Below are 15,738 nucleotides of genomic sequence, written 5' to 3' on the forward strand. Positions count from 1 at the left end.
CTTAGAGCTCCAGAGCCTAGTCTCAGGTAGTGTAAACTTAGAGCTCCAGAGCCTAGTCTCAGGTAGTGTAATCTTAGAGCTCCAGAGCCTAGTCTCAGGTAGTGTAAACTTAGAACTCCATAGCCTAGTCTCAGGTAGTGTAAACTTAGAACTCCATAGCCTAGTCTCAGGTAGTGTAAATTTAGAGCTCCAGAGCCTAATCTCAGGTAGTGTAAACTTAGAGCTCCAGAGCCTAGTCTCAGGTAGTGTAAACTGAGAGCTCCAGAGCCTAGTCTCAGATACCGTAAAACTTTAAATGATTGTAGTCTCTATTCTTACTTTTGATCACAATTATGTAATTTTCGAATGTTTTAATTGCTTGCTATGCCATTAGAAATATTAATTTCATAACTAAAAGAATAATAGTCAGTATCATTCCACTGTTTTCTGTTTACTCTCATATTAAACTGAAGTAAAATTATTTTAAATTGTGATTTTGCATGTTTTTTATATTCAACGAACAAGTTTACGTTAACATTAATTCTTGGTCGTAAACCAAAACTAGAGGCGTTAAATAGTCGCCCAAGTCGTATCAGTAACTCCTCATTAATTTTACAAAAAAAAATATCTTTCCTAAATTTGAACAAGATTGAAGAAGATTAAAGAAAGAAAAAAATTTTGAGAATAAAATTCAAGCTTTGATTTCATGTTTATTTTCATGTTTAATGAATATATTACTAGGCTGAGATATAAAACTGTATCCTGTAATATGGAATACCCGAGACAGGTCAGATATAAAAAAAACTTCCCACCCCTCCTTAAACATTACAAAATTCCAAATCCCCCAATTTACAGATTTTTTAAAAATATCGTAGATATATTATTTATAGTTTAGGTCATAGATTTTTGACTATACAGATAGAACATTAGATGTCGTCTTTTAAAGATTTAAGGGTTTTCAGTTCACAATAACCCTGAGGCAGAAATCCAAAGGAGTTACGCGCATGCTCTCTCTCTGTCTTGAAATTCAACGCGCCATGCTCGTAACTCCTTTAGGCTTCTGCCTAAGGTTATTGTGAACAAAAAAAACCTAAATCTTAAAAAAGACGATATCTAGGGGTCTATCTGAAATGTTATTAATCTATGGTTTAGGTGTTGAAGGATTGCAACAAGAGAAGACAATTAGCTTTGGGTTCAAGGGTTCAGCTGGCAAACTTATTCTTACATAATCATAATTTATAATAGGATGCAATACTAGAAAGATAATAATAACATACTAGAGTAAACCTATTCTTTAAAAATAAATTATAATAGGATACATTTGTTGGATTGTATTTAAGCCAAATAAAATTCATTAATAACATTAGATAAGATAAGATAAGATGTAGTTAAAATGTTTCAGGCAAAAAATCTGCAACTATTTTACATTCTAACACCATTTCTTATTAAAACGAATTTTACAATAGTTGATTTAGTTTTGATAATTATAATGTGATAAAATTTGAACAGTTTACTCATAGATTAATTAACAATACAGGTAGAACACCAGTTGACGTCTTTTCAAGATTTAGGGGTTTTTCGTTCACAATAACCCTGAGGCAGAAGCCCAAAGGAGTTACGCGCAGCATTCTCCCTATCTGTATTGTAATTTAACGCGACAAACGCGTACCTCCTTTGAACCCTGCCTCAGAATTGTTGTGAACTTAAAACTCCTAAATCTGGATAATATGATATCTAGTGTTCTATCTGTATTTTTTTAATCTACGAGTTTAATAATTGACATTAATCTAAAAATACTCGCTTTAAATTTGCCAAAGTGTATTTTTTATATTTTAACTAATGTTTTAACTACAGTCTCAGAAACGTAATCTATTTTTGTTGTAAAGCGATGTGATTCATGTTTTAAATGTTTATTTTCTTCGTTCTAAACATCACATTTTGCTCTGTTATGTTTTGTGTATTATTTTCATAATCTTTTGTTTAATTAGGACAAGACATATATATATATATATGTAAATAAAGTTTTTTCAGAATAATCTTAAATCTGAATATCCGAATATATTTAACAACATTCCTTTCAAGAATTAGAATAGTTTTTTCAAGATTGTTTATTTGGTCGAAGGGCGTACACAGACAAAGGTTTGAATCGGCAATCCATTCTAAAAATGGGAAGTCAATTCACTCACGATTGTTGTATCTTTAAGCAATATTCTGGATACCTACTTGATTTCGTTTCAGCTGTCAAACAGGTGACTTGATTTTCAAAAAAGTTTCCTGTGAATTAGTCTTTTTCTGGGACAATTTGTGTCTCCAGAATTCTTTGATTTTAGGATTGTGTGCGCAAAGTTGGCTAAATACATAGAAAACACCGTCTGACTAAGCATCATAATGTATGGCAACCGTCTTGGATCAGTTAACCTGTGAATAGGGATGGACACATTCGATTTTTTTTCATTTCGTTCGTACATCGTTCGTTCAGTAAAAAGAACGATAGTTTTTTTTAAAAATCGTTCATTCAGTTAAAAACTTTCGTTTGTTTTTTTAATTCCAAGAAAATATTTCGTACAGTAAAAAGACTATAGTTTTTTTTAAAAATCGTTTTGAAATTCGTTTGTTCAGTAAAAAACGATAGTTTTTTCAAGTATATTTAATGATTTAAAATCGTTCGGTTTTATTTCGTTCGTTCCTTCTTAAAACCCGATAATTTTGTATTTCTCTGAATGATCCATTTTGTTCGTCCATCTTTCATTTTTTTCCTGAACTACAACCTTTCCACGAAAAATTTTGTTTGTTCTTAAAAATTTCGTTCGTTCAAAGCAACGATGCCCATCTCTACCTGTTTAGATGTAGATTTACTAGTAGTGTAATAATGAGGATGATGGTTACAAAAACTGTTTTGATAACGGATTTCATGGTGAACATGTTCTTGGCTGAGTCTACCTTTTCTGACTCAAAACTGAGATATAAACCCAGTAGAATATTAAATATATCTATTTGTGTCATTGGAATGGGTATCTTAAGTTCGGAAAAGCTTTTCTGAAAGTTTTACTTTTTTATTTAAATTTCAATACCAGGTCGATAAAGTTACTATGTTGAACGATTAAGTCGCAATAAAAATTCCCTCAAAAATAAATAAAAATCTTTTTTTAAAGTAATATGTCATTCAGTGATAGCGAAACAATAAAAAAGAATGTGTGAAAAGCTTACTGGAGTAGGGAGGAAAGGCAACCTCCCCCGCACAGCTTCCGAACCTCATTTAACCTATTTGCGTCAGTGTTCGTTCCCATAGGGCTTTACAACCTCCCCCAATCAGTCTTCCTGGAATGATCTTCCATTTATAATCGTGAATTTCTAAAAATGGGACTAATTAGATGATTTAAACAATTTTTACAATCAAAGATTTGGCTAGAATAACGAAAACTTTGAAGATTTTGTTCGAAATCGCGTTTGTTTTGATTTGCGGCATATTGCTTCCAAACCTTGAGGTTCGGAAGAAATATTGGGATCATTTCGTTCATTCTTACTAACTCTTTTAACGTTCGGAACTTGATGATTTTTAATTCATTGAGATATTTGAAATTTTGTAAAGCTTTCAGTCCCTTCAACTTTTACTACCGTGCTTAAATTATCTATTTACGTAGAAATTGACGATTATAAATGGAAGATCATTACCGGAAGACTGTTCGGGGGACTGTCACTGCAGTAAAAAGGTAAAATGAGGTTCGTAAGCTGTGTGGTGGAGGTTGCATTCCCTCCCTCGCTGGAGTGATTTTTGAAGAAAAAAAATTTTGAATTTTGAAAAAAAAAGTTTTTAGTCTGTGTTACCACTCGGGTACCCATTTGTTTTCTCAAAACAAAGTCAGCCCATTCTGACCAGGCGTTTAAACAGAAATAGATTTACATATATGAACGAAGAGCTTTATTATATAGATTTTTTAGGGTTTTCCTGATGGAGTGATATTTCTTGAGGTAGTATCTTCCGTAGAAGTAAGGTCCTACCGTTGCAAGAATGCAAACAAGAGATGTAACACCAAAGCTAACCAGGTAGGGATTGGGTTTTACAAACCATTCAGCCAAACCAGTGTAGAAGGCAACTTGAGGAGAAATAAATTCTAAAAACACGGCTCAGTAACATAAAATATAATTATGAAATATATAAGTTACTAAAGATATAAAAGGAGAAAATTACCAACTGTTTGTCCATTTAAATATTTTATTTAGACTATTTTTTATGTTCATTTGAACAGCAAGCCGCAGCGCTCGGTCCCCTAGCCCAGAAAGTGTCTTAGCCTAACCTAACCCTGAAATAATACATACGTTTGAACTATTTTCATGTTCATTTGAACAAGAAATTGTATTATTTCATGGTTAGGTTAGGGTTAGACAGTTTTCTGGGTCGACCACTACAGCTAGGGGGCCGAGCGTTGCGGCTAGGAGTTCAAATGAACATAAAATAGTTCAACTGAACCACAATTGAACTACTTTTGTGTTTAAATATAATGAACTATTGGCCAAAGAACATTTTATATATTTTGTAACATTTGCCTTTCTAAAATTTGTGTAATTATATCTTTTGTACTGATATCATACTAACCGAAGAAAATTCTAGAAAAAAAAACTTCGAATTGGGTCCGGCGTTGCCCGTGGAAAAAAATGTTTTTTTGCCTATAACACCCCTCGGCCACCCATTAGTGACCACAAAAAATGTCAGTCCAGCCGTTTGGTCGGCAATACGCAACATACAGGGTGTCCCACGAAACATGACAGTTCGTAAATAGTTTAGAATGTCTTCTTCCATAATTTTTGAAGTTGTTTAATACCAAAGACAATAATTAAAAATATTATATAGGAGTCATATAATAGTAAAATTAATTTCAAAGAAAATATATTTGAGCAAAAGTTTTGTTTAACAAAATAAACTGCTAAAAGCTTTTGATATCTGACATTAAGACGACATTCAAAACTATTTACCAAATGTCATGTTTCATGGGACACCCTGTATATGTGAATTCTTATTTTATTATAAAGATGTAATTATATGATTTGTTACCATATATTTTGTAATTATATATTTTGTAACTATATCTTATTACTGAGCCCAAAACAATAAAAACTGTCCTTAATCTATGAGTTGGTTTTCGCACGTTAATGTCATTGATTTATTCTCAAACCAGAAGTTCAATATTTTTAGCAGTAAGTCTTTTAGTTGACCGGGGGGGGGGGGGGTTATGGGTTTACAACATTTTTGCGCACTTTGTCTGCAATGTTTCATACCCCCCCCCCTTCTCCTGATTTAGATATTTTTATTAAAAATTTGACAATTTGTCTAAATTATTTATAGAAGTAGAGTCAAAACTAGGAAGAATATTGTAAGCAAGAAGTGAAAATATATTTAAAGCTAATAGCAGGAATAGAGTAAACATTGGCAAAAAAAATTATAAAGAAACAATCTTAGCATTTTGTTGCAGATCTAGAAGCACGCCTTCTTTTTTGTACATTTTAAAATGACAACAGGGAAAAATTTCTCATTTTCCTGTTTTGATTGAAGAATTTTTAAAAAAGAAAATTTTATTGGAGGAAGACTTTTAAAATTCTGATTATGGCCATAACTCTTCCCTTGGGTGGTATGGGGACGCCCCACAAATTGGGCCCAATTAGGCTGCTTGTCGTTTTGAAGTATTTTAAATAGAGATGGGCGCGTTCCCCTTTTCTGCAATTCGTTTGCTCATTTTTTTCAGTCGTTCAGAACAAAAAATTCATTTGTTCGTTTTAAGAATTTTCCAACTGAACGGTCGTTCGGTTCGATCAGTATAAAAACTTTTTTTCAATAGTTTGTTCAAACCATTTGTTCTTTTAGTAAAAATTCGATCGTTTTTTCATTAACGGCCTGGATGATCCATGCGAATGATCGTTTTTTAGTTTTTAAAAAAATATTGTTTCTTTTATTCTCAGAATGATTCTTATTTTTTTCTAAACAACACCATTGTTAACGAAAAATTTCGTTCGTTTAAAAAAAATTTAGTTTGTTCAAAAAAACGATGCCTATCTCTAATTTTAGAAAAATGTGGTTAACCATGGCAAACCTTTGGAAGCTACAACATATGCTGGGAAAGCTAGGATGAATGTGAATAAGACCAGGAGAAGAACCAACACTCTCTGAGAGAACCTTTCATGTTCAAACTCAATCATGTCATCAAACTAAAACAATTAAGATGTTGTAGAAGATGAAAATCCCCGAAATAGGTTTATCAAATCCGCTAGTCAGTAGTGTCGGATTCTGGAATCAGAGAGGACCTACTCATCTTCCTTTCCTTTTAGACGTTAGAAGTACATTTATTGCTTTTAGATAGAAACGCATAATGCATAACGAGGATTCCAGAACCCGGCCTGCGGATTTTATAATCCCCTTTTACAATGCAAAGTTTTGGATATTTTTAAAACTTTTAAAATTTCAAACATCAAAAAAACATTTTGTTGCATCTTTTGGATGTCAAACAAGCTTGCATTTACAACTATAACTACACAAAACGATAAAAAAAATCATAACGAAGAATATTTCCGTCTCAATTAACACCTTTCTTTAAATTCTGATCCTTAAGCCTTGTTGAATAAAATGGAATATTTTCTTTTGTTAGTCGTTTAATCAGGCAATGCCAATGCACTGAAGAAAATGGAATTGGAAGAAGTTTCAAACAAACACAATTCGGAAGAAACGTTAATTAATGAAAACAAGTGTGGACGTGCCTTGCCCTAATTATATTTTAAAAAAGTATATAATTACCCTGATGATCATGAGAAGCCTGCAAACTGAGATGAGCATGGATATCCCCACAGATAGATGAATGAGATAGGTGACAGCCAGCTCCACCAGCAGAGCACACCAGTAGGGTACAGAGGTTAGGGAGCCAACCATTGCTGCACATGTCTACACAAAAACATTTCTAATAAACTTCAATATTGTAAAATACAATGCAATATTCCATAAAAATGCTCTATTAAAGACAGAATTAAAACTTATGCTCCAGGCCCCTTAAAAATGGGAAATAGAGAAAATGTCAGTTACTATAAATAATTGTCATATTTCTGCTTCTCTTCTACTCTTTACCACAAACTACATATAATTTTCTAATTCCTATATTTAACTTAGCAAACAATTGCCCCAGACATTAGAGATTTCAAACTATGAATTCTGTTAGATCAAATAGTTAAAGTTTGAAATATCTAAGGTTCACTGTTATTTAAAACTCTCAAGCTAAAAATCGATAAGAATTTTTCCAATTACTTATAAAACTGAAGCTAAAAATAAGTTCTTTATAGTTTGAAATTATACACTTCCATGGCTACCAAAACATAAAATTGAGATAGTTAAGAATAAAGGTACGATGCTGACACTTTTAAGTTGAATGTTGAAAAAATAACATGTAATTTGATTAATGACAATCTATTTATATACTTTGCTTGTCTGGGTGTTTGTATCTAATTAACGTCAAAACGGCTGAACCGATCTTGCCCAAATTGTTTGTCCCCAGGGAAGGTTTATGGATGATCGAATATTCAAATATTCAAATCCACGAATTTATTTTTATAAAATCCGCAAAATTTTTGTTTTTTGTTTGTTTTACGATGTATAAAAAGAGAACATGTTCACAATTGAAATAGAAGATGGGTGCGAAACGCACTAAAAGCCTTTTTAATTAAATGACAATATTTATTTCTAAAAGACTCTTAGCATACTATAAAATGGCTCTCCATGAAAAGATCGCAATGCCTGATTTACAATGATCTGATCAATAATTTGGAGGATGATGTTTTTTTTTCTTGGTTTAAAAGTGTTTAATTATGATCATTTCTATATGTTTATCTGCACTCTGCAGTCTAAATGTGTAAGTAACTTTTGTAGAGAAACCACAATTAAAAATAATGATACTAAAAAATTATGAACATTGGTATCCAATTCAGACAAAGCTTTTAAGGGTACTGTTGTTAATCGGGCTCTGTCATCTTTACATCAAGGTTCACTTGAAATTACGCTTATAATTAAAAATAAAATTTTTTAGACAATCTCGCATTCCCTTGGCCTTTGGTTTTACCTCACCAACTTACTTATACTTTTTTGTAGCCCTAGGCATAAACATTTTAGTTAGCCTACGTTTAAAAGGAAATAATCGGAAAAATACTGCTTGATTTTTGCGCAAGAGCATGCATATCTTGAATTGAATTTTCTAATTATCAAGAAAGAGGAATCTGTCTTAAAGTTTTGCTATCTTGAATTTACCACAATAGAGACAGCTGTGTTGAAGGTCTCGACTAGGTAGTAGTTGAGGATAAGGATGATGTTGATGCGTAGGTAGGGTAAGGATCTCCTGTATCCCCGGATACCAGCTGAGCTAAGGTTAGATACTAGAAGGAGGATCAACATATAGTTGAAAACTATAAAGTTTGGTTTGAAACTTTCAACATTTTGGGGGTTGGTTACATTTGGTACCAGACTGCTTTCTTGAGATTGATTGTTTGAAAAATTCATGTTTAAAGTTTTTAGATTGCTGTATTCAATCTTTGAAAATATGTTTCCAATTGTGGGATTCTTCCACAAGTGGCCTCTGCTCTCAGGATTAGACAAATTATAAACTTCATCAGAACCTATTTTTATCTCTATATAAATATTATCTCCTAGAAAAATGAAGGTGAGGTAAAAGAAGACTTTATTGACTACCCATGCCATAGAGCTTATAAAATCCAAATATAATGTTGCTCTTCCATTTGAGCAAAAACTCTAGTATACACTTTTGATTGTCTTCCTAATCATCTATTTTGGATATCCCGCTGTCTTCAAACCAATAAGATTTCCCTAGTTAATTGCGCTCCAAAATTTTGACATTTCTCGGCTTCTGATTGGCTGTTTGGTTTTTACAAACGACACCTTTTTTGTGGAAGTATAGAAAATTTCCCGGATATATTAACGTAAGACTTAATTAGTCTTCTGATTAATAAAAGGAGAAGATCAAGCATTCATATCGATATCCATAATTCTAAAGTTTTCAAAACTGAGCTGCACGGCTACACCAAACCAAAAGTTGTTTTTATAACGATTTTAACTAACTGTTAATTAACGAAAGGCTTGAAAAAAAACTGAGATTGCCCACCGTTAATTATTGCTACGAGACGATTTTTAAAATCAGAATGAGATATCCTTAATCACGATCGCTTAATCTGATTAACCAATGTATACACACTTTTGATTTTCCTCTTATCCTCTCTTTCAGATACCCCTACTGTATAAAAGTTACATTTGATAACAATTACAGATACGATGCTATATCGATTGGACTAATATCTGATTGATTCATGCAAGCCGGCTTTAGAGCATTTAAACAAAGTTAAATTTAATCATGTTAATATGAACTTATTAAAAAATTATCTTATCACATTTTAGGACTAAAGCCTTTGAACGTTAGTCTTCATAAACATATTAATCCAAAACTTACACTCGTTCAATCAATCATTAGTTTCATTGATATGACACCATTAACACCAGAAATGCGAAAAAATTAAAAAGTTAAAGAGCGCATCTTTAATCTCTATAGATATTAACCTAAAGACAAAATTAGTCTTAATATTAGCAAAAAAGAGAGGATCAATCATTGATCTCAAAATCCAACATTAAAGATCACCTCTGCAGGCTATATATATCTACTGCCAGAGATAAGATTTTGCACAGTGTATTAAAAGCAAATTTTTAGAGAATAAACACATTTTAAATTTCTTCTGGAGTCTCCTGAAAGCCTAAAAATCCCGAATCTCTATTTCAGTGTGAACATTTTGTTGAAACATGTTGAACAATTTATAAAAAAGGCTCCTTAGATAGGTATAGATAAGAAATAATTATTTATAACGCTAGATATTATGTTAATTCATATTGTTAAAGTTTTTGGACGAAAGAAGTAAATTTGTATAAGGTAACATTTTATATAGTACATTTTCATATCTAGGTTCATTTTCCTATAGAACACTTTGTATAAGGTAGTATTTTCGTATAAATGACATCTTGTATAGGTAACATTATATTTCTTATACGATAATTTTTCGTATAAATAACATCTTATAAAGGAAACATTTCTTATGCGCTAATTTTTCGTAAAAATGTTATTTAAATTATAAATAAATGAAACATCAAATATCAGCTATTTAAGATATTTACATTTTTAAACAATATATCAGATATTTGAAGTTTGTTCTTGGCTATACAGAATGCCAGACTATTCTGTTATCACAGACCAATATTTAAACAAAGGAATTAAGTTTTTGCCAAACAGCCAAATTTTCTAAACCCTATATCTTTGCAACCTGATGGTTGAAACCTTTGATATTTCAAACTTTGACTATTTATCAAAGCATGATTCATTATTTGAAATATCAAAGGTCTACGCCACCGGGTTGCAAAGATAAAGGGATTAAAATAAATCGGTTCCTTTCTGGTACAATTTAGGGTTTGTTCATGATAGTTCTTAACAATCATGGCAACCTTTTCACGAGTAGACTTAGTAAGTAATATCAGAGCCATGTTTGAAGTTTTTGTAACTTTGCGGATTTTCTTAAAATGGTTCGCAATTTTCCCAGCTAAATATTCATAGTTTTCAATATACGAAATGTAACCATACCAAATTGTATTTAGGCGAACAGGGGTGGATTATGATATGTATTATTAGAGGGGTAATAATTGAATGAATAGTCCAATTATCGATAGATCTTCAAAAACTTAATAACTGAAATATTGATTTTATCCTCTATGTCTGATTATCGATAGATCTTCAAAAAAAGATAAAATTGTTAGTTTCTCAAAAATGAAGATTCTGTTCAATTAGACCTACATACAGGGTTACCCACAAAAAAATAAGTTTTTTTTATAGTTTTATCAATTAAAGAATAAGACTTTATAGACGACTGTTTGAAAATTATCAAGCTTTTTTCTTATACACGTTGTTTCCATTTTTGCAAAATCATCTGTTATATGATTGAAAGGGTATATTTAAAGCCAAATTTTACCTTCACGTGTTGTTGAATTTAAAGCGTAACTACAAGAATAATGTTGAGACAAAAAAAAACATATTTAGTTTAGGATGAAATCATTAAATTTGAATATATATTCGTATATTTTACTGAAGAATTATTCCTCTGATCAAATATTATTTTGTTCTTTGGGAAAACGAACAATATTTCATGTGAAAACTAAGTATTAAAGAGTGTAAAAAGTAGATGTTTAATTTTTCGGATTTCTCCCAGATCTTGAAAAATCACCCCCTTGGGAATATTGGATACTTCTTGTATGTGAAAACTAACATTTAGAGCTGGGAAAACTCATAGTAATAGCAATAATAGCAATAATAGCAATAATAGCATAGTGATAGCATACATTTTTAACACTCTGGATGACTTTAAAGTGTAGTAACGCCCAATTCACTTTAGCTTTACATTACTTGCTCTATTAAACTTTATTGTAGCCCCGGACTTGTGCATTTTAAAATCTTAAAGCATACTTTTTAAAGTATTTATTGGCAAAATTCTTATCACTGTATGCGCGAGAGCTTGCAAACTTTCGATCATGTAAGCAAAACAGAACCATAGAAGTAGGAAATAAGTAGAGGTTTACTCACAAAGGATGAGACTTCAGAGCCATTTATCCAAATCACGCAACCTCTCAATCTTTTTTTAAAACGCCCTCCTGTGACGTGTGAACCAATGCAAAAAAGGAAAAGTGCTGCTTTTAATTTTGATCAAAATTAACAATAAAAAACTGAATTTTTAAGTTACCCTCAAAATGAGCTATACCGTGAGATCTACTTTCTTAAAAGTTCAAAAGTCTTTTGTGTTAAATTTTTTTTTTGATACAAAGCTTCAAAGGTAAAAGAGTATTTTCAAGTTCCTGTATTTTGTACACTACTGTATCTATGCGTATGTAAGTAGCGGTAAATTAGTTAAAGTCCTCTGTGTGTATTTATCCTTCAGTTTGTGCAGTTGAATGCACTGAAATGCAGTTCCTTCCGTTTTCAAGGTCTGAACCTGCCTGGCAGAAAGTTTACATTTCAATTTGAAAATTCGCGCATTGTAACAAATGATTAAAAGATTTAATCTCATGTCCGATCTCAACTCGGGCACCCATTGACCGATTTGTCTCAGACAAAGCCGGGTTTTCAAGTTAGTAAATTACATTTTACTTTTTAAGTTAATAAGATGCAGAATATTTAGAATAAAGTAAAGTAGCAAACCGCTGAAATAATTGGACAATAAAACAGATTTTTTTTTGTAAAATCTTATTATTGGTAGGTACCCCTGAAATAATGAATTCAATTGAACTAAGGGGTTTAACCCATTTTCGTTTTCGTTACAATCAAAACAAGTTTATTATGTTAATTAAAACTCTTGTGTAATTAATTCAAAAATGATCTGATCAAAGGTACGTCTGAATTTATTTTGTGAGAATATTCATTAATATAATATACTATTCGTAACTTTAATTCTGACTTTCGAGTATTTTCCTCATCCTTCATTTTTTTGTTTTTCTTACAAATATTTATTCTCACACAAAGATATAGAACCATGTATTGTATAAAGTTGTTTAGGTACAGGGTTACCCACAAAGAATGAGACTTCGGAATTTATATTGTCATTCCTTATATTCATGAATATGATTCACTGCAACCTTAAACTTGTTTCTTTTTTTGCCAAATCATTTTTTAAAGACCATTTTCATAGCAGAAGACATAGTTAAAGCCATGGTTATAATGCAAGGATAGTTAATTGCAGTTGCGTATACTCTGCTTACATATTGAAACCAGTTCTCTATGGGCGGAATTTGTAAACAAGAATAGATGCATCAGTGTTCGTTTAGTATCCAATTGGAGGTTAACAGCATTTTTTGATAATTTTGATAATTCACATATTAGTTTCCTATGACCAGAATATTTCAATGATTTTATATGTGAAAGATGGATCCCATGTCAGGCTTCGACATGCGTCTTGTGTTTACATTACCGCCCAGAGACAGTACACTGCAGTACAAAAGATGCGTACACCTCTGAAATAACTTTTCTTGCATTATAACCTTGATTAAAGCTTAGAATTGTCATATCTTAAAAGTTTCAATTCGTCTTTACAGTTTCATCTAATCCTGTATTTTGAAGATATAGTTTTACAAAAATGTGCTAAATTATGCAAAAATAGACGACACCAATCAATTCTCAATACGTACATAGAATATTTATCATAATTATAAAATCCTTCAATAATTAAATTATTCATTATCTTGTATTTAATAAATAGTTCTTTGCAAAAACTTTTCTCTTTTAAATTCAACGATGAAATATTAAACGAAATGTCTTTTTTAAAAACGAATATTGTATTTTCAATTTGATAGACAAAATTAACAGGGATCTTTTTTAACTTTGTCATTTTTTTCCCAAGAAAACTCGGGGAATTCGGACAAATTTGATTTTAGAACATTGGGTTATGATTTTATATAAAAACTAAAAAAAACCTTAAACTTAGAATTCAAAACTTCTGATTTCAGATTTCCTTGTTCACTATTAATCGGAATTTTTTCCTTTTTTTTGAAAGCTTTCTTTTTCTTATCTTTGGCGTGTAATCTAACATTTTGATATTTAACTTCATTTTGCATTGTTTTCACTTAGCTTTGTGATCATAGTATTTGACGTTATATAAAACTATGGAGGGTTGGTACATCTTCCAATAGGTTTTAGTCTTCAAGAACTCTCTTATCATATTTATCAGAATAATCGTATGCAATGGATTTGTCTGTCTGTCTACTTGTCCATTCGTCTATCTTCTGACTGCGCTTTCTATCTCCTCTATTTGTCTCTTTCTCTATTTGTATATTTGTATATTTGTCTATTTGGATGTTTTCTATTTGTCTATTGTTTATTGTCTGTTTGTCTTGTTTTCTATTTGTCTATTGTCTATTGTCTGTTTGTCTTGTTTTCTATTTGTCTATTTGTCAATCAGTTTATTGTCAATCTGTCTATTTGTCAATCTGCTTATTTTTATTTCTGTCTATTTGTATATCTGCCTTTTTGTCTATCTGCTATTGTCTATCTGTCCATTTGTCTTTCTGTCTATTTGTCTATCTGTCTATTTGTTTATCTGTCTATTTGTCTATCTGTCTATTTGTCTATCTGTCTTTTTGTCTATCTGTCTATTTTTCTATCTGTCTATTTGTCTATCTGATATCCGGAGATATAAACCCTTTCCCTACTGTTTTCTATATATCCGGAAATATAAACCCTGTCCTTACTTTTTTCTGTATATCCGGAGATTTAAACCCTGTCCCTACTGTTTTCTGTATATCCGGAGATAAAACCTGTCCCTACTGTTTTCTGTATATCCGGAGATATAAACCCTTTCCCAACTGTTTTCTACATATAACATATAAACCCTGTCCCTACTGTTTTCTACATAAAACATATAAACCCTGTCCCTACTGTTTTCTATGTATCCGGAGATATAAACTCTGTCCCTACTGTTTTATATATATCCAGAGATATAAACCGTGTCCCTACTGTCTTCTATATATCCGGAGATGTGAACTCTGTCCCTACTGTTTTCTGTATATCCGGAGATACAAACCCTGTCCCTACTGTTATGTATATATCCGGAGATATAAACCCTGTCCTTACTGTTTTCTATATATCCGGAAATATGAACTCTGCCCCTACTGTTTTCTGTATATCCGGAGATAAAATCTTACTGTTTTCTATATATCCGGAGATTTAAACCTTCTCCTTCACTGTTTTCTGTATATCCGGAGATATAAATTATAAACCCTCTCCCTACTATTTTCTCTACCTAGAGCTGGGTTCAATGTACTGGTTCAAGGTTGGTTTAAAACTCTCGGTCATAGAGTTTATGGGAGTTCGTCCGTGGAAATTTCTATCCTTTAACTGTAATTTATCTATCTATCTATCTATCTATCTATCTATCTATCTATCTATATATCTATCTATCTAAATATCTATGTATCTATCTATCTATCTATCCATCTATCATCTCTCTATCTATCTATTTTTCTATCTAAATTTATCTATCCATTTTTCTTTCTATCTATATTCATCTTTATTCCTATCTTCCTGTCTATATTTATCTATTTTCATATCTATCTTCCTATCTTCCTATCTACCTATCTTTCTTCCTGTCAATATCCATCTATCTTTCTATCTTCCTTTTTATCTTCCTTTCTCCTTATCTATCTTCCTATCTACCTATCTTTCTTCCTGTCAATATCCATCTATCTTCCTATCTATCTTCCTATCTTCCTATCTACCTATCTTTCTTCCTGTCAATATCCATCTATCTTCCTATCTATCAATCTATCTTCTTATCTATCTTGCTATCTATCCAATATCCATCTATCTTCTTAAGTCCTTATATTATGATATATTCTGATTTATTTTGCTAGTTTCCTTTATATCCATTTGTATATATAAATTTATAATAACTTATCCATGTAACCATGTGTTCATCTATCCCTTTTTAGATTAAAATATATATATTTTCTATGTATGCTTCTAATCATATGTTGAAGATTTATTTTCTTCTGCTTCTATTTATCTATCAACTCTTACTGATACCATTGTCTTGCAAGAATATCACAATATCAAAAACCATTTGGTCGAATTAGCAAATATTTTATCTTCCCTTTTCAACTCTTTTTTTCTCCTCTTTCTCTTTCTATTTCTTCTCATTTCTTCT

At 31.4% G+C, this 15,738-nt stretch overlaps 1 protein-coding gene and 1 long non-coding RNA gene across 3 annotated transcripts; one reads left to right on the forward strand and one right to left on the reverse strand.

Moving 5' to 3' along the window:
* LOC111698393 (uncharacterized) lies at positions 1-1,337 on the forward strand. 2 transcript variants are annotated; one of them, XR_002764531.1, is made up of 3 exons: positions 1-26; positions 721-766; positions 1,132-1,337. It is a non-coding gene; the product is annotated as an uncharacterized LOC111698393 (long non-coding RNA). The 2 variants fall into 2 exon arrangements; XR_002764532.1 differs by lacking the exon at positions 1-26 and adding an exon at positions 69-98.
* A 786-nt stretch (positions 1,338-2,123) lies between these two features.
* LOC111698394 (uncharacterized) lies at positions 2,124-8,614 on the reverse strand. Its single transcript, XM_023468716.1, has 5 exons — positions 8,255-8,614; positions 6,761-6,904; positions 6,063-6,177; positions 2,816-4,091; positions 2,124-2,397 (listed from the first exon to the last, which is right to left on the reverse strand). The coding sequence occupies exons 1-4, from the start codon at positions 8,501-8,503 to the stop codon at positions 3,877-3,879; spliced, it is 723 nt and encodes a 240-aa protein (XP_023324484.1). The 5' UTR covers positions 8,504-8,614; the 3' UTR covers positions 2,124-2,397; positions 2,816-3,876.
* Between the last annotated feature and the right edge of the window lie 7,124 nt (positions 8,615-15,738).

Source organism: Eurytemora carolleeae, unplaced genomic scaffold, assembly GCF_000591075.1.
Source record: "Eurytemora carolleeae unplaced genomic scaffold, Eaff_2.0 scaffold310, whole genome shotgun sequence".
In the NCBI taxonomy this organism is placed as follows: domain Eukaryota; kingdom Metazoa; phylum Arthropoda; class Copepoda; order Calanoida; family Temoridae; genus Eurytemora; species Eurytemora carolleeae.

Coding starts and splice junctions, on each gene's coding strand:
- LOC111698394 (XM_023468716.1), bottom strand. CDS start 8,503: ATGAATTTTTCAAACAATCAATCTCAAGAAAGCAGTCTGGTACCAAAT. Junction 6,905..8,254: donor ACACAGCTGTCTCTATTGTG/GTAAATTCAAGA, acceptor GTTTTTGTGTAG/ACATGTGCAGCAATGGTTGG. Junction 4,092..6,062: donor ATATGTTGTAGCTTCCAAAG/GTTTGCCATGGT, acceptor CCGTGTTTTTAG/AATTTATTTCTCCTCAAGTT.